Genomic DNA, 18,310 nt, shown 5'->3' on the forward strand with positions numbered 1-18,310 from the left:
ATTTTTGTATTTTTTAATAGAAATGGGTTTCACCATATTGGACAGGCTGGTCTTGAACTCCTGACCTCTTGATCCGCCTGCCTCAGCCTCCCAAAGTGCTGGGATTACAAGCGTGAACCTCTGTGCCTGGCCCACATTTTGAGTTTTGAACCACCCTTTCACCAACAAGCTTTCGGGCTGGACTCTGCCACCTGACATTCGGTAGAAACTGACTCCATACTTTACACCACGCACAGCCCCAGTGTGGCTTTATCACTCACCGGAGTTTTGATGTAGGTGTGGGGATCAGGGAACTCAGGAAAATGGCTGGGGATGTGCGGCGGGTGGGGTCGGTTCTGCCCTGCAGTGAGGGCCTTGGGGGTCACTGGCTGATTGGTCACCGGAGCTGCAACAGAGTCACAACTGATTACCCCTCCACCCAAGACCCCGGTTTCTACAGATTATGGTCTCTCCCTCAAGCCTCCTTTTCTCAAAGAAAATGTCAGACCTCAGTTTTCTAAACAAGTGGTATTTTGTATTTCAATCAATAAAAGGTCTTTGATGGCTTAAGGACCTGCACCCACACAACGCCCAGCCCTGCTGGCTGATCTTGGTTGACGTTTCCTTTGACAACAATCTTCCCATAAGCCTCTTAGGTGGAGGTGGGTGGCTGTGGCCACAGTAACTATGTAAGACAGCATGCTAAGGAGCTATGAAAGTCACATGGGCTGCTGATTCTCTTTTCAGAGACCTTGGATAACAAAGACGAACAATGAGCTGGGGACAATACGTGTGGGCTTAATCATAACAAGGGGGATTGAAAATGGCACCTTCCACTACTACCTTGAAAGGGAGCATTTAAAAAAAAAAACCCAACATAAAAAAATTGACTTTAAAGAAAAAATCCAGGCCGGGTGCGGTGGCTCACGCCTGTAATCCCGGCACTTTGGGAGACTGAGGTGGGTAGATCACCTGGGGTCAGGAGTTTGAGACCAGCCTGGCCAACATGATAAAACCCTGTCTCCACTAAAAATATAAAGGTTAGCTGGGTGTGGTGGTGGGCACCTGTAATCCCAGCTACTTGGGAGGCTAAAGCCAGAGAATAGCTTGAACCTGGGAGGCAGAGGTTGCAGTAGTGAGCTGAGATCGTGCCACTGCCCTCCAGCCTGGGCCACAGAGTGAGACTCCATCTCAAAAAAAAAAAGAAAAAATCCAGTTAGTTCTCTCTGAGTCCTACCAGCCCAAACTGGTTACTCTCTACTCAGCTTATGGCACCCAGTTTTACCTGAACTTTGTCATCAAACTGTGTAAAGGGCCATATAATAAATGCTTTAGGTTTTGCATGTGGTACAGTCTCTACCACGACTAAATTCTGCCATTATAGCATGAAAGCAACCACAGATAATAAGTAAATATGGCTGCGTTCTGATAAGACTTTATTTACCAAAACAGAAGGCAGGCTGCATTTGGCCTATAGGCCACAGTTTACCAACCCTTACTCTAAGGAGAACAAGAATCTTCATTTTTCCAAGCAGCATCATTTGCTCTTCTGGAGCTAGAGCACAAGAACCACAGTGGTATCTCAGAGACGGTTTACCTTTTGGTGACTGAATTTCACATGCTAATCCCACTAGCCCAAACAAAGATGATATTATAGGTAGCCCCAAACACTGGAAGAGAGCCCACAACAAGGAAGTAGCTACTAATCCAATCTCTGCCATATTCAATTACTTCATTTCACAAGCATTAGTTGATAAATTACTAAGCACCTCAGTTCAAAGTCACTTACGAGCAGTGATGACCATCCTCTGAGACCGTTTTGCATAAGCAGGGAGAGTGTCCACATTGAAACCTAAGACACAGGAAAACAAGAATCACTGCCAAGACCACTAAATATTGAACACAGAAAGAGGAATAGCATTATGGACAAATGGCTTAAACGCTCAACTCAATGACCTTGCAGCCTCGCAAAAGAAGCTCTGGCAGAATTCCCTAACAGGGAGTTATGAGGCCTTTTATATGTGTTCAGAGGAACCTCTCCTGATAACTCTCTGTAGCTCAAAGCAAATCAGGAGAACCATGAGGGAAACCAAGAAGACTAGCAGACATGCCTGACTCCTAGGGACTCCTCTCTCCAGCTGCATGGAAGAACTGGAAACTGAAGGTGTACTCACCCATCTCAACAAGTGTGACCACAATATCTGATAGTGTGGGCTGGGTCCTGGCTGTGTGCTCACAGTAAGACTTGGCACTTCTCCCAATTTCTGAAATGTCTAAGAGGAGATTAAAGGCATAAAGCTTATTCACAGTTCCTCAGAAAGTTAAACATAGAATTACCATATGAGCCAACAATTCCACTCCTAGGTATATACTCAAATAAATTGAAAGCAGGGATTCGAACAGCTAGTAGTACACCAACAGTCCTAGCAGCATGATCCACAATAGCCAAAAAGTAGAAACAACCCAGTGTCCACTAACAGGTGAATAACAAAATGTGGTGTGTACATACAATGGAATATTACTCAGCCTTAAAAAGGAAGGAAATTCTGGTAATGTTACAGCATAGATAAACTTGGAAAACATTATGCTAGGTCAGACGTGGTGGCTCATGCCTGTAATCCCAGCACTTTGGGAGGCCGAGGCAGGTGGATCACCTGAGGTCAGGAGTTCGAGACCAACCTGACCAACATGGCGAAACCCCGTCTCTACTAAAAATACAAAAATTAGCTGAGCGTAGTGGTGAGCACTTGTAATACCAGCTATTTGAGAGGCTAAGACATGAGAATATCTTGAACCCAGGAAACGGAGGTTGCAGTGAGCTGAGATCAAGCCATTGCACTCCAGCCTGGGTGACAGAACAAGACTCCATCTCAAAAAATAGAACAGAAAAGAAAAGAAAACATTATGCTAAGGCCGGATGCAGTGGCTCTCGCCTATAATCCCAGCACTTGGGGAGGCGGAGGTGGGTGGATCACTTGAGGACAGGAGTTCGAGACCAGCCTGGCCAACATGGTGAAACCCCATCTCTACCAAAAATATAAAAATTTAGCCAGGTGTGGTGGCTCATGCCTATAATCCCAGCTACTCAGGAGGCTGACGCAGGAGAATTGCTTGAACCGGGAGGCAGAGGTTACAGTGAGCCAAGATTGCACCACTGCACTCCAGCCTGGGAGACAAAGCAAGACTCTATCTCAAAAAATAAAACAAAATAAAGATTATGTTAAGTGAAGTAAGGCAGACAGAAAGGACAAATATAAGATTCAACTTATATGAGGTAAACAGAGACAGAAAGTAGATTAGAAGTTACCAGGGGATGCCGGGAACAGTGGCTCACGCCTATAATCCCAGCACTTTGGGAGGCTGAGGCGGGTGGATCACATGAGGTCGGGAGTTCGAGACCAGCCTGACCAACATGGAGAAAACCCCATCTCTACTAACAATACAAAATTAGCTGGGCATGGTGGTGCATGCCTGTAATCCCAGCTACTCAGGAGGGTGAGGCAGAAGAAGAGCTTGAACCCAGGAGGCGGTTGCGGTAAGCTGAGATTGCACCATTGCACTCCAGCCTGGGCAACAAGAGTGAAACTCCATCTCAAAAAAAAAAAGTTACCAGGGGATGAAGAGGGAGGGATAATGGGGAGTTACTGTTTATGGGTGCAGTGCGTCTGTTTAGAATGATGAAAAAGTTCTGAAAATAGTGTTGATGGTTGCATAACACTGTGAATGTACTTAATATTACTGAATTGTACACTTAAAAATGGTTAAAATGGGCCGGACACGGTGACTCCCGCCTGTAATCCTAGCACTTTGGGAGGCTGAGGTGGACGAATCAGGAGGTCAGGAGATCAAGACCATCCTGGTCATGGTAAAACCCCACCTCTACTAAAATACAAAAAAATTAGCCGGGCGTGGTGGTGCACGCCTGTAGTCCCAGCTACTCAGGAGGCTGAGGCAGGGGAATCACTTGAACCTGGGAGACAGAGGTTGCAGTGAGCAGAGATCGTGCCACTGCACTCCAGCCTGGCAACAGAGCAAGACTCCATCTCAAAAAAAAAAAAAAATGGTTAAAATGATAAAGTTTGTTACATATATCTCACTGCCACACACACAAAAAGGTCTTACTCTCTGAGGGGCAATTTTTGTTTCTTCTGCCTGAAGCTGAACCTCTATTTAATAGTCACGTTAAAGTCCTTTGGGGAAAAGGGGAAGGTTTCTAAGATGGAGTTTTTGAAGCTGGGTTCCGTGAATGAGTGTCCAAGGTGGATGGGAGGTTTCACAAATATTCTGAAACTGTGTTGAATGTTACACACAAAAAAAGCATTTTTTGGGGAATGGGTCCACAAATTGTATTAAATGCACAAATGGGCCCAAAAGGTAAGGAACTCCTGCTCTAGCAGCCCAGTGGCTCAGAAAATAAAGGCAAGTGGTGCCTGGCAGGTAAGGGTGTCTAACAGAAGACCCACCACCAATTCCCCAGCTACCCTGAGCAAATCCCTGATATCAGTCTCTAGACGTAACTTTTAAACTCCAAATTCCAAGATTGTTCCAAGAATGGCATTCTTATCTCCTGAGAACGGTTAATTCATTCTTTTAGGGCAAAGTTCAAAAAGTGGTAGCCTGGGAACCCATGCAGGCCCCAAAATATTTCCTGAAGTCCACAGGTCAAAACTATTTTCATAATAAAATTAACTCATTATTTGACTTTTTTTTTTTTTTTTTTTAGACAGAGTCTTGCTGTCCCCAGGCTGGAGTGGAGTGGCATGATCTCGGCTCACTGCAACCTCCACCTCCTGAGTTCAATCGATTCCCCTGCCTCAGTCTCCGGAGTTACAGGACTACAGGCACGTGCCACCACGCCTGGCTAATTTTTTGTATTTTAGTAGAGACAAGGTTTCACCATGGTGGCCAGGATGGTCTCAATCTCCTGACCTCGTGATCCCCTGCCTCAGCCTCCCGAAGTGCTGGGATTACAGGGGTGAGCCACTGCGCCCAGCCTATTTGACTTTTTTACTCTCATTCTCTCATGTAGTTTTCCTGAGTCTATGACTTCTGATGACATATGGGTCTGATGAATAATAGAATATGTGATTGTACATTCTTATTTTCAAAATTTGTTTTATTTTCTAACGTGGCAAATACACATATACAAAAGCTACTTGGGGTCCTCAATGTTTATTAATATAAAAGGATTCTGAGAGCTGGGCATGGTAGCACATGCCTGCAGTCCCAGCTATGTGGGAGGCTTGGGCCCAGAAGTTTGAGGCCAGCCTGGGCAACATAGCGAGACCCCATCTCTAAAAGAATAAATAAATATAGGAGTTCTGAGGCCAAAATGTTTGAGATCACTGCTTTAGGAAAACATTTGGTATGTAAAAGTGCCAGACATCAGCTGCAGAGAGCCACCTTGCCCAAGATCACCCTTCCTGGGGTAGCCCACATCAGTGTTTGATCGAATCCTGAGTATAAAGGCAGAGCCCTTTCAGCTTGATGGGCAATAATGCTCCAGGGGTCCTGGCTGAGTTGTCCATTCTTTGTTGGGCCTGCACTGCACTCCACATCTCCCTCTACCCAAACCTTTCTCCTACTTCCTTTCATAGTTGTTGATCCCTAAGAAACACCGTAAATACTTCCATCCCTCATCTTATCCCATCCCCCAAAAGTTTGAAACAGGGAAATATGTTGTACATGCAGAAAAGCCTGTGAGATCACATTGGGCTTCTAAATCTCAACACATTTCTTTTAAAAGCAGCTTTTTGGCCAGGCGCGGTGGCTCATGCCTGTAATCCAAGCACTTTGGGAGGCTGAGGCAGACAGATCACCTGAGGTCAGGAGTTCGAGACCAGCCTGGCCAACATGGTGAAACCCCATCTTTACTAAAAATACAAAAATTAGTTGGGCATGGTGGTGCACGCCTGTGATCCCAGCTACTCAGGAGGCTGAGGCAGGAGAACTGCTTGAACCCAGGAGGGGGAGGCTATAGTGAACTGAGATTGTGCCACTGGACCCAACAGACTCCGTTTCAAAAAAAAAAAAAATGGCTTTTTCCCTCGTTCTTTGTATTACATAACCTTACATAATGTGATGATATCTATTGCATGAGGAATTAGTCCTGACTCCCCAACAAAAGTCTTTAAGGACACCCATAACTCACTAAGAGCTTACGATCTCCCCAGCATTGAATGTTTGATATATACATCTCACACTCACAACTCCATGCGGTACAAAGTGTTATCCCATTTCAAAAATGAGGAAATTGAAGTTCAGGAGGTTCAGTGGCTTGCCCAAGCTATTAAGTGACAGAGTGATGATGTACACTCAGGTCTATCTGATTCTAAAGCCTGTAAGTCGCTTCATTATGCTCTTTCTCTTTCTTTCTTTCTTTCTTTCTCTCTCTTCTCTCTCTCTCTCTTTCTTTCTTTTGTCGTTTTGGAGATGGAGTCTTGCTCTATTGCCAGGCTGGAGTGCAGTGCCATAATCTTGGCTCACTGGAAACTCCGCCTCCCAGATTCAAGTGATTCTCCTGCCTTAGTCTCCCAAGTAGCTGGGATTAAGGCACCCACTACCATGTCCAGCTAATTTTAATTTTTTTTATTTTTTATTAGAGATGGTGTTTCGTCATGTTGGCCAGGCTGGTCTTGAACTCCTGACCTTAGGTGACCCATCTGCCTTGGCCTCCCAAAGTGCTGGGATTACAGGTGTGAGCCACCACGCCAGGCCCATTATGCTTTTTTCTTTTTTCAACTTTTTACATTAAAAAAATTTTTTTTCTCCCCTCTTAAGAAAAAAGTTGATCTTCTTTTTCTTAAATCCTCTCAAACAGGATCATAAAGCAGGGCACAAAACTGATGTTGGGGTTGACTGGAAAAAGGACTAATGTTTCCATGGACTCACAGCTCTGCAGCATCTCTGTCAATGTTTCCACGGATGCTTTCTCAGCACTCTCAAACCCAGCCTCTGTCAGCAAGGAGCTCACAACCACTTGCAGGGTTCTCCTCCGGGCCAGATGATAGTTATCAGCAGGGTTAGTGGACTGTTTACTTCCCGATCTCTGTGAATCAGCAGCCCAGAGAGATTTTCATCCAGGAGAAGGATGCAATCACAGAGTTCACACATGGTCAATGGCAAGCAAAAGTTCTTTTACTAAATACTTTTATTTTAAAAATCGGTGCTTAACGTTTAGATTTACAGATCTTGGCCAACTAAGTAATCATTGAGCACCCAAGGTGCTTTAAATACAAAGACTATTTTTCTGCCTACCTAAAACGTACGGCCCCAATAAGATAAAATAGCAGGTCTTTTATCTTCTACTTTAGCAGATTATTAGAATATATAGCTGAAGAAACACGCATGATGAGATTGAATAGATCTGTCCCCCAGAAAAAACAGGATCCCTCTCTTGTATCCCCCATCTTCACACCATTTCATTGAAAGGGAAAATGAAAACATAGTAAGAGGTGACAGCAAGGAGAGGAGGGCAAAAGATAACAGCACGAAAAAGTAAGAAAGCTAAATATTTTGAAAAGGGAATTCCTTTCAACTTTGGCCGGCCAATAAGAAAGCGAAAACGGCATCTTCAGACCAATCAGGGGGTATTCCGGGTTCCCAACCCCCAACAGCAAACGAGCCAATCAAGACACAGGTCCGCCAACTCCGGAGGCCGCAGCCAAGTCCCAGGGAGGGGGGTGCGTAGGGCCTGAAAGACCCTCCGCCAATAGGACCTCATGGTAGGGCTGGATTTCTGGGGATTAGCTTGTGGCTCAGTCTAGGGGAAAGCTTCAGAATACCCAAACTCTTTCGGCTCCGGTCCGCGCCTCCTGCCCTTACCGTTCCGGAGCCGCCGGCCCCAGCTGCGGCCGCCGCGTCGGCCATCTTGCTCTGGCGTAGTGTGCGCGAGCGCAGGGCGCGATGGGACTTGTAGTCGCGGGGCGGGGCGGGGTGGCGTGCGCCCCTCTAGGTTTTCCGAAGCTCGGTGGGTTACTAGACGCCGCCGGTGACCCCGGTTCACGTGACTTTTTTTTTTTTTTTTTTTTTTTTGGCGGGGGATTGCGTGGGGAGACACTGATTCTGTCTCCCAGGCTAGAGAGTACAATGGCGCGATCTTGGCCGACTGCAACCTCCACCTCACGGGCTCAAGCGATCCTTGCGCCTCAGCCTCCGGAGTAGCTGGGATTACAGGCGGGGACCACCATGCCCAGCTAATTTTTGTATTTTTAGTAGAGACCGGGTTTCTCCATGTTGGCCAGGCTTGTCTAAAATTCCTGGGCTCAAGCAATCCGCGGCCTCGGCCTCCCAAAGTCCTGGGATTACAGGCGTGAGCCACCAAGCCCATCTCACGTGACCTTTTGAGAGCGAAGTGTTCTGGGGCCTTCAGTGGCTTGGTTGTGGTCAGTGAAAACGCGCTGTCTATTTCACTGAGTTAAAAGAAATCTATTTTAATATGAAAATCATTTCTTAAAAAGAGTATAGTCCTGGAAGGACCCAGGAGGTCATCTACACGCGCAGGGTTTTATAAACTTGTCTGATTATTGGCAACACCTGGCCGGGCCCAGCCAATTCCCAGTGACTTCACTCTCTGGAAGAGGAGCTTGGAATCTTTCTTATTAAGGAGCTCCCCAGGTGATTCTCCTGAGTGGTTAACGTTGGGAAACCCTGGAGCATCCAGCCTCGTCATTTTGTGCTGAGGGCCGCCCAGCCTGTCAATGACCCACTTGGAAGTAGAGCTTGGACCACCTAGTCCAAGTCTATCGCTGCATCCTGCTGCCTTCGCGCCCTCGACCCGCAAGTATTTGCAGGACGAGCCTGTGGCTGGTGGTTGGGGGTTGTTCCTTGCCGCCTCACCCCCAGGGCGTGGGGTGCCCACGGCTGCCCTTGCTTGTCAGCCCCTCTGGCTGCGCCGTATTCGCTCCTGTTTGCAGGTACCTGGAAGGACGCAGACGCTAGGCCTGGATCCTAACACTAGGCAGCTACGGGACTTCGGGCACTTGACCTTATCCTCAGTGTGCCTCAGTTTCCTCTTCTGTAAAACCGGGGTAAAAATGAGATAATACACAGAAAGGGTATGTTACTGTGCCTGACGTGTAGTAACAGTCAAGAAATCAGCCAGGCGCGGTGGCTCACCCCTCTAATCCCAGCACTTTGGTAAGGCCCAGGCGGGTGGATCACCTGAGGTCAGGAGTTCGAGACCAGCCAGCTTGGCTGGCCAACATGGTGATGAAGCAGGAGCGACCTCGAGAAACAGACTTACCTTCGGCTGAGAGCAAGGCGACATGTTTGTCTAACAGCCAAGCTCTCCTAAAAAAGAGAAGCTTTGCCTTTATATAGGCTTACAACTCTAGATATTACATATGAAAGGGTCTTGGGTTTACAGGCTTAGAAATTACATGTGAAAGGGTCTTGAGTTTACAGTTTTAGAAATTACATGTGAAAGGGTCTTGATCGATAGAGGAGGAGTCGAGTGGGAGTTTGATCTTGTTTAAGTAAAAACAGTGCCTTCCGGAGAGATTCCCCCATACTATACCTGCTATCTATAGGAAGGTGATTTAGGAGGCACCAGTCGGCCAGCCTTTTCTTCTATTGAAATGCAGTGTGGAAGTCAAGGGCGAGGTGATCTTAGATGCTTGGGTCTCTTTCCTCAGTGAAACCTGTCTCTACTAAAAATACAAAAAATTAGCCGGGCGTGGTGTTGGGCACCTGTAGTCCCAGCTATTGGGGAGGCTGAGGCAGGAGAATGGCTTTAATCCGGGAGGCGGAGGTTGCAGTGAGCGAGATCGTGCCACTGTACTCCAGCCTGGGTGACAGAGGGATACTCCGTCTCAAAAAAAAAAAAAAAGAAAGAAAGAAAGAAGTGAAGAAAAAGAGGCCGGGCGCCATGGCTCACGCCTGTAATGCCAACACTTTGAGAGGCCGAGGCGGGCGGGCGGATCACAAGGTCAGGAGTTCAAGACCAGCCTGGCCAACACGGGCAAACTCTGTCTCTACTAAAAATATAAAAATTAGCCGGGCGTGGTGGTGGGCATCTGTAGTCCCAGCTACTCGGGAGGCTGAGGCAGGAGAATCACCTGAACCCGGGAGGCGGAGGTTGCAATGAACCGAGATCGCGCCGCTGCACTCCAGCCTAGGCGACAGAGCGAGACTCTTTCTCAAAAAAAAAAAAAAAAAAGAAAAAGAAATTGCGCCTCAGGATGTTGTTTACTTCCTGGACAGCACATGGAGTCCCGAACGCCTGGAGGCAGCCGTCTGGGAACCTGCGCTAAGCCGGCCCCACCACCCACACCTGAGCCTCCGTGGCGCCCCGCCCCCTTACCTAGGCCGCGTGGGGCGGGGGCTGCGGGCCGGGGTGCGGGGCGCTGGATGAGCCTCCTGGCCTCGCCGTGGGTACGCGGCGGGGGGTGGGGCGGGCCAGGCCGGGGACTGAACGTTGGCTGAGCTGAGCACCAGCCCCTTTGTGTCCTCCGCCCCCTCTTCCCCACTTCCTGCCCAGCTCGGGATCGGCGGCGAGGCGCGGACTTCGCCTAAACCAGTCGCCCCTGCAGGAGTGGAGACAGGCTCTGTTCGGACGCCTGTGGGAGAGATGCAATCCCCTCCTCGCGGCGGGCGGTTGTGACAACCCCACTCCCCAAAGGCAGGCGCCAGAGGCGGCGGGAGAGAGCGTCTGCGGCCCCTATCGGTGCTCCGGAGAGCTCACCTGCCGAGGAGGTAGGCTTGGGGGCTGGAGAAACCGGGGTAGATGGGATGTCAGCTCAGGCTGGAGATCACGCGTTGGGGATCGAAGCTGGCTGGGTTATGGGTTCGCCGCGTCCTCATCCCCTCCCAGTTGACACCCAAAGTTTGGCCCACTTTCCCACAGAGTGAGGTGTTCTGCACGGAGTTGGAAGGCAGGGAAACCCCCAAAGGCCGCACAGCCCCTTCCAGCTGATCTGGAAGACCCGTGGCTTTACCCGGCTGTTGCTCTTCTCATACCTCAAAGATTGGGTGGGATGCCAGTAGGAGGGCAAACCAATGTGGAAGGGGGAGTCTGTGGGTGCTCTGACCAGTGCACCGGGATGAGACTGGAGGGAAGGACCCCTTAGTGGTGTCTGGTACATAGGTGATGGTCTTAGCCTCCTCTGTTTCTTGAAGTGTCAACAATGGGAATAACTGAAGAAACTGGTTGCTGTGACTAAGGGAGCCTTAAGCTACTAATTTGCGTTGATTGAACACCTACTATGTGCCTGGCATATATGGGATGCTGAGGATACAATGAGGTTATTGATCCACAGCTAATGTGGATCACAGAACAACAGACATAAGGTGCCAAGTACACTGGCTGGGGAGGCTTTAGAGAGAAAAGGACATTTGAGTTGGATTCAGAAGGATGAAAAGCATGGAAGTCTTTGAGGGCACTTATTCCACAGAGCCGGACTGAACCCAAGCTGTGGTGTTGGACATTTGGATAAAGCGGCGACCCAGAAACAATTCCTGCTCTCTTTAATCCACTGTCTAAGCATGAAGGGAATGAACAGGATGAATTCCAGAAAAGACAATTTTCTGGGCTAGGTTCCAAGAACCCAGGAATTCCCTTCTGGATGCAGCTGGGAGGGGGTCTGCCTCTGGGTGACATGACAGTCCACACAATCCTGGGTACCTCCTCCCCATCCTTGGACTCTGAGACTATTTCCTCTGACAAGTCCTTGCCCTCTGCCCACCACCTCATTTCTCTTTGGGACCAGACATGGTTGAAGGAGTGGATCTCCCTTTCCTTCCTCACAGATTCCTCCGTCCGTTCAATTCCGGGGCTCCTTTGGGAAATGACTGACACACCAACTTGTGAATTCATTCAGCACCTGTTTGCTGTGGCCATGCTCTGTCTGCACAGGCTATTCCCACAGCTGTTGGGGATGTCATGGTAAACAAATCAGAGTTTCTTCCCCCTGGAACTTAAAACGGAAAGCATGTCTGATAATTCCAGCAGAGTCCTAGTCTATGCCAGTCCTAGTTATGCCCTGCCGACTCACTCTCAGGGCGTGGGGTGCCCGTGGCTGCCAGTGGTTTTCTCCCTCGCTTGTCAGCCACTCTGGCTGCTCCGTATTCGTCCCCATTTAAGGTACCTGGCAGGACTTAGATGCTGGGCTTGGATCCTAACACTAGGCAACTGTGGGACTTTGGGCACTTGACCTAATCCTCAGTGTGCCTCAGTTTCCTCTTCTGTAAAACTGGGGGAAAGATGAGATGATACACAGAAAGGGCATGTTACAGTGCCTGACGTGTAGTAACAGTCAAGAAATTGGCTGGGCGCGGTGGCTCACGCCTGTAATCCCAGCACTCTGGGAAGCCAAGGTGGGTGGATCACCTGAGGTCAGGAGTTCAAGACCAGCCTGGCCAAAGCCTGGCTAACATGGTAAAACCCTGTCTCTACTAAAAATACAAAAAAAATAGCTGGGCTTGGTGACAGGAGCCTGTAATCCCAGCTACTTGGGAGGCTGAGGCAGGAGAATGGCTTTAATCTAGGAGGTGGAGGTTGCAGTGAGCGACATCGCTCCTCCCAGGAGGAACCTTGAACCTCCTGAGGTAGGAGAATCACTTGAACCTCCTCCTCCCGGGTTCAAGTGATTCTCCTACCTCAGCTTCCCAAGTAGCTGGGACTACAGGCACCCACCACCACACCCAGCTAATGTTTGTATTTTCAGTAGAGGCGGGGTTTTACCGTGTTGGCCAGGTTGGTCTCAAACTCCTGACCCCAGGTGATCCCCCCCACCCCTGCCTCAGCCTCCCAAAGTGCTGGGATTACAGGAGTGAGCCACCACGCCTGACTGGGAGGCGTTATTCTTAACCATTAGGCTAACCTGCCTCATTGACTGATCACATAAAAGGTACACTTGAGCCAGGAACTTAGGAGTTTCCTAAAGGGAGTCTGTGGTCCTGTATCTTGGATGATACAGCTATCTGTTAGCTGAGCTTTGATGCTGGTACTGTTTGCAGTGAGCCCAGCAGGCCTGGAATAGGGTTGTGGGAACTGCACAGAGCTGGTATCCCTTCCTGATGGGTGTGTGTTTGTGTGTGTGTGTGTGTGTGTGTGTATTTTCCCCTGTGTAAGCATCACTCAAAGGGAAAGGGGGAATGTGAATAAACCAGGAGGAATGAACTAAGATTATATTCAAGAGCCGGGCGCGGTGGCTCACGCCTGTAATCCCATCACTTTGGGAGACCGAGGTGGGTGGATCACGAGGTCAAGAGATCGAGACCATCCTGGTCAACATGGTGAAACCCCGTCTCTACTAAAAATATAAAAAAAAAATTATCTGGGCATGGTGGCGCGTGCCTGTAATCCCAGCTACTCAGGAGGCTGAGGCAGGAGAATTGCCTGAACCCAGGAGGCGGAGGTTGCGGTGAGACGAGATCGCGCCATTGCACTCCAGCCTGGGTAACAAGAGTGAAACTCTGTCTCAAAAAAAAAAAAAAAAAGATTATATTCAAGAAAGAAGCTCTCAACATGGATGTGATGTGCCAGAATCTGTGGATATGGGAAACCAAGACACCTCTTTTGTTGGGAATTAAGAATAGCAGAGATGCTCACATTCTAGACGTGCATTCCAGCTTGGCAGCTGAGTAAGGAAGATGGCCAAGGAGTGGGTGCAAGCTTAAGATGCTCCCATCTCTCTTTCCCACAGCTCCTGCTTCCAAAGCTGCATCCGTGTATACTGCCCCGTCCTTCCAGACAGGCTGGGATAATGCTGGTGATGCAAGTGAGGTCACAGAACAGTTTCCATACATGCCAGCCCCCTTTCCCCCTCCTTTCTGAAACACTTTTAAATTTCTTACAGGGGCCCTTCCCACAGGTCTGGGGAGGCCTTGAGGCGATCCCTCTCTGCCTACAGTCAAAGCCCTTCATGCATCTGTCTTTGAGAAAGGAGTGTGTGTTGGGGGCATGGGTATTGATGCTGGGAGTCAAGGGTGGAAACTGGGTAGAGGGTGACTGCGCTGAGAAAACAGGTAAGCAGGATGTGAACCTTCAGAACTGTAAACCTCCAGGCTGCTCCTCTCCCACGCACCTTCCTCCCTCACTCGCTGGTAGGGTGGGGTGCAGCAGAGCCCTTGGCACGCCCTGGCCCCCTGCCCCAGGTACTGGCTAGGTTGAGAACAGGTTGTACTCTTGAAAAACCACAAGAGGAAGTTTGGGGAGGGCTGGGGGTGGGGAAAGTTTTGGGGCCCCTGCCAAGTTTCCCTTACCCTGCTGAGCAGTAGGTGTGTTTATCTTGCCCTCAAAGATATTTAAATTTTAAATCCTCAAGTTTCAGAGAGGTGTCAAGGCCTGCCCCTTTCTAGGGATGACATCAGACACCGCTGGAAATGGGATAGGAGGGCCGGGCGCTGTGGCTCACACCTGTAGTCCCCGCACTTTGGGAGGCCAAGGCGGACAGATCAGAGGTCAGGAGTTCAAGACCAGCTTGATCAACATGGTGAAAGCCCATCTCTACTAAAAATACAAAAATTAGCCAGGTGTGGTAGCACACACCTGTAATCCCAGCTACTTGAGAGGCTGAGGCAGGAGAATTGCTTGAACCCGGCAGGCAGAGATTGCAGTGAGCTGAGATCGTGCCACTGTACTCCAGCCTGGGCAACAGAGCAAGACTCTGTCTCAAAAAAAAAAAAAAGAGCTTTTCTTTCCATGCCAATAGCACCCACACAAACATGGTGAACATCCCTAAAACCCGCCGAACTTTCTGTAAGAAGTGTGGCAAGCACCAACCCCACAAAGTGACACCGTACAAGAAGGGCAAGGATTCTCTGCATGCCTGGGGAAAGCGGCATTATGACAGGAAGCAGAGTGGCTATGGTGGGCAGACTAAGCTGATTTTCTGGAAAAAGGCTGAAACTACAAAAAAGATTGTGCTAAGGCTTGAGTGCCTTGAGCCAAACTGCAGATCTAAGAGAATGCCGGCCATTAAGAGATGCAAGCATTTTGAACTGGGAGGAGATAAGAAGAGAAAGGGCCAAGTGATCCAGTTCTAAGTGTCTTCTTTTCTTTTAGGAAGCCAATAAAATCTTGAGTTTATGTTAAAAAAAAAAGAAGAAGAAGAAGAAAGAAATAGGATTGGAACAAGTTACCCATCTGTTGGATTTCACCTGGGATTTGTGCCGGTTGAGAAAGGCTAATTCCAGAAGCCTCCCTTTCACCTTCTTTGGCCCCTTCACTTTTCTGTTTCCCAAAGCATTCCCTACAATCTTTAAACTCAGAGGAATGTGGCTGTAATGGCCACTTAGGAGCTGAACGGTGTTGCGGGAGCTGTCCCTAAGTGTTTTACCTGCACTGTCTCATTTAATATTTATGCAACGCAATCCAGGTAGTAAGCACCTCTATCTCCAACTTACAGATAGGAAACTGAGGCTCAGAGAGGCAAACTTGCTCAAAGTAATTTAGCTAGTAAGTATCAGAGCCCGGAGTTGAACAAGGATCTGTCTGATTTCAGAGTCTAGGTTCTTTACTCATGAATTAACTCTCAGCCTGACCATTGACTTCCCTAACATATCAAACACTGAGCAACAGGGAGGCTGAGATCTAAAGGTATTTTTCATCTTTTTTTTAATAATTTTTTTTTTCTTTCTTTTTTTAAGAGATGGGGTTTCTCCATGTTGGTCATGCTGGTCTCGAACTCCTGACCTCAGGTGATCCACCCTCCTCGGCCTCCCAAAGTGCTGGGATTACAGGTGTGAGCCACCATGCCCGGCTGATCTAAAGGTATTTTTAAAATACTGCTGCTAGTGTGGGAGGGGGATAGAATTGGAAGGGATTCCTTGGAAGTTAATGTATTTAAGAAAGGATAGCCATTCGAGACCAGCCTGACCAACATGGAGAAACCCCGTCTCTACAAAATAATAATAATAAAATAGAATAAAAAAGAAAGGATAGCCAGGCTGGGTGCAGTGGCTCACGCCTGTAATCCCAGCCCTTTGGGAGGCCAAGGCGGGCAGATCACGAGGTCAAGAAATCGAGACCAGCCTGGCCAACATGGTGAAACTCCATCTCTACTAAAAATACAAAAATTATCTGGGCATGGTGGTACACACCTGTAATCTCAGCTACTTGGGAGGCTGAGGCAGGAGAGTCTCTTGAACCCGGGAGGCAGAGGTTGCAATGAACCGAGATCACGCCACTGAACTCCAGCTTGGTGACAGAGCGAGACTCCGTCTTTAAAAAAGAAAAAGAAAAGATAGCCAAGTGAAAAAAAGATGCAGGAGGTGAGAGGTCAAGGTCACACTCTGGAAGGTTGCAGCAAGGGGAAGATTTAGGAGGGGTGCTGCAGCTGTACACAAATATTTTAAAGGTAGCCCTGGCAAGCCTTGAAGTAGTGGGTAGGGGGACTGTTGGAGGCAGATTTTCAAAAACGTTAACACCTTTCTAACAAATGGGGCCTAGAGCTGATGCTGTAATAGGGGCTTCTGCCAGCAAGACGACCTCAAAGCCCCTTCGTCTGTAACCCCTGCTGTGATTCCCCGCACTTCCCTCTTCTGTCACCCTTTGCTCGCCCATACTCCCCTGTCCATGGTAGTTCCCCAGTCGTCCACCAGGTGGGGCTGTTGCCCAGTGTGTCGCCCCAGGGGCTGCTGAATTGGGTGAAGACTTGCCGGATTCTTCAGGCGCTGACTGGTTTCGACGGGTCTCTGCTCCCACCCCATCCCCATCTGTTTACACACCAGGGCCCAGAAAACAGCTTTTGACCCAGCAAAGCCCCCATAAAATGTGCTTTTCTTGGCTGGGCGCGGTGGCTCATGCCTGTAATCCCAGCACTTTGGGAGACTGAGGCGGGTGAATCACTGGAGGTCAGGAGTTCGAGACCTGGCCAGCATGGTGAAACCCCCATCTCTACTAAAAATACAAAAATTAGCCGGGCATGGTGGCAGGCACCTGTAATCCCAGCTACTCAGGAGACTCAGACAGAATAGCTTGAACCCAGGAGGCAGAGGTTGCAGTGAGCAGAGATCGTGCCCTTGCACTCCACCCTGGGCAACAGAGCAAGCTTCCGTCTAAAAAAAAATGCAGGAGGTGGGAGGCTGAGGTCATACTCTGGAAGTTTGCAGCAAAGGGGAAGATTTAGGAGGGATACTGCAGCTGTAGGCTAATAGTTTAAAGGTTGCCCTGGGAACCTTGAAGTAGAGGGGAGGGGGACTGGTGGAGGCAGATTTTCAAAAAAAGTAAGACCTTTCTAACAGATGGGGCCTAGGGCTGATGCTGTAAGAGGGGCTTCTGCCAGCAAGACGACCTCAAAACCCCTTTGCCTTTAAACTCCTGCTGTGATTATTCTCCTGCTTCCCTCTTCTGTCATCCTTTGCTCACCCATACTCCCCGGCCCATGGTAGTTCCCCAATCGTCCACCAGGTGGGGCTGTTGCCCAGTGTGTCGCCCCAGGGGCGGCTGGATTGAGTGAAGAGCGTAGCCAGGTTCTTCAGGCGCTATCAAGGGGCCTCTGCTCCCAAACCATCCCCATCTGTGTACATACCAGGGCCCAGAGAACAGCTTTTTTTTTTTTTTTTTTTTTTTTTTTTTTTTTTTGAGACAGAGTTTCACTGTTTCCCAGGCTGGAGTGCAGTAGCAATCTCTGCTCACTACAACCTCTGCCTCCGGGGTTCAAGTGATTCTCCTGTCTCAGCCTCCCGAGTAGCTGGGACTACAAGCGCCTGCCACCACAACCGGCTAATTTTTTTGTATTTTTAATGGAGACGGGGTTTCACTATGTTGGCCAGACTGGTCTCGAACTCTTGACTTCATGATCCGCCCGCCTTGGCCTCCCAAAGTGCTGGGATTACAGGCGTGAGCCACTGTGCCCAGCTGAGAACAGCTTTTAACCCAGCAAAGCCCCCATAAAATGTCCTCTTCTGGGCTGGGCACGATGGCTCATGCATGCAATCCCAGCACTTTGGGAGGCTGGGGCAGGTGGATCACTGGAGGTCAGGAGTTCAAGACCAGCCTGACCAGCATGATGAAACCCCATCTCTACTAGAAATACAAAAATCAACCAGGCGTGGTGGCATGCACCTGTAATCCTGGCTACTCAGGAGGCTGAGACAGGGGAATAGCTTGAACCTGGGAGGCGAAGGTTGCAGTGAGCCGAGGTCTTGCCATTGCACGCCAGCCTGGAACACAGAGCAAGACTCCATCACAAAAAAAAAAAAGTGCTCTTCTGTCTTGTCCAGGCTCTGGTCAGAATGTGCAGGCCGCCACCTCTGGGGCATACTCCCATCTCGTCCCATAAGAGGGACTTCTACCAGTGAGACGACCTCAAAGCCCCTTTGCCTGTAAGGAGATTCCTTCCATCTCTTTCTCCCTCCTGACGGTTCTTTCCCTTTGAGAGCGAGG

General features: G+C 49.0%; 3 protein-coding genes across 7 annotated transcripts in view; 2 read left to right on the top strand and 1 right to left on the bottom strand.

Annotated features, from left to right (window-relative positions):
- The window catches only part of TAF8 (TATA-box binding protein associated factor 8), a 72,131-nt gene extending 64,270 nt beyond the window's left edge, over positions 1-7,861 (bottom strand). For all 5 annotated transcript variants that reach the window (XM_064361048.1, XM_012448649.3, XM_012448652.3 and 2 more), the window contains exons 1-5: positions 7,804-7,861; positions 6,871-7,027; positions 2,154-2,252; positions 1,769-1,831; positions 261-385 (exon numbers count right to left, since the gene is read on the bottom strand). In XM_064361048.1, the coding sequence (XP_064217118.1) occupies positions 261-385; positions 1,769-1,831; positions 2,154-2,252; positions 6,871-7,027; positions 7,804-7,848 (489 nt within the window). In that variant the 5' untranslated portion in view covers positions 7,849-7,861. The remainder of the gene's footprint in view (positions 1-260; positions 386-1,768; positions 1,832-2,153; positions 2,253-6,870; positions 7,028-7,803) is intronic.
- A 2,642-nt stretch (positions 7,862-10,503) lies between these two features.
- The window catches only part of CCND3 (cyclin D3), a 117,536-nt gene continuing 109,729 nt past the window's right edge, over positions 10,504-18,310 (top strand). The window contains exon 1 of the mRNA XM_012448643.2: positions 10,504-10,674. The gene's annotated coding sequence lies outside the window, so the exon portion shown is untranslated. The remainder of the gene's footprint in view (positions 10,675-18,310) is intronic.
- Positions 12,637-17,462, top strand: LOC105714627 (large ribosomal subunit protein eL42-like). Its single transcript, XM_064361052.1, has one exon. The coding sequence runs from the start codon at positions 14,647-14,649 to the stop codon at positions 14,965-14,967; it is 321 nt and encodes a 106-aa protein (XP_064217122.1). The 5' UTR covers positions 12,637-14,646; the 3' UTR covers positions 14,968-17,462.

This window comes from Aotus nancymaae, unplaced genomic scaffold (genome assembly GCF_030222135.1).
Source record: "Aotus nancymaae isolate 86718 unplaced genomic scaffold, 86718_ANA_hifiasm-v0.15.2.pri h1tg000040l, whole genome shotgun sequence".
Classification (NCBI taxonomy): domain Eukaryota; kingdom Metazoa; phylum Chordata; class Mammalia; order Primates; family Aotidae; genus Aotus; species Aotus nancymaae.

Bases quoted from the DNA above. Each gene is read 5' to 3' on its own strand.
- LOC105714627 (XM_064361052.1), top strand. From the start codon at position 14,647: ATGGTGAACATCCCTAAAACCCGCCGAACTTTCTGTAAGAAGTGTGGC.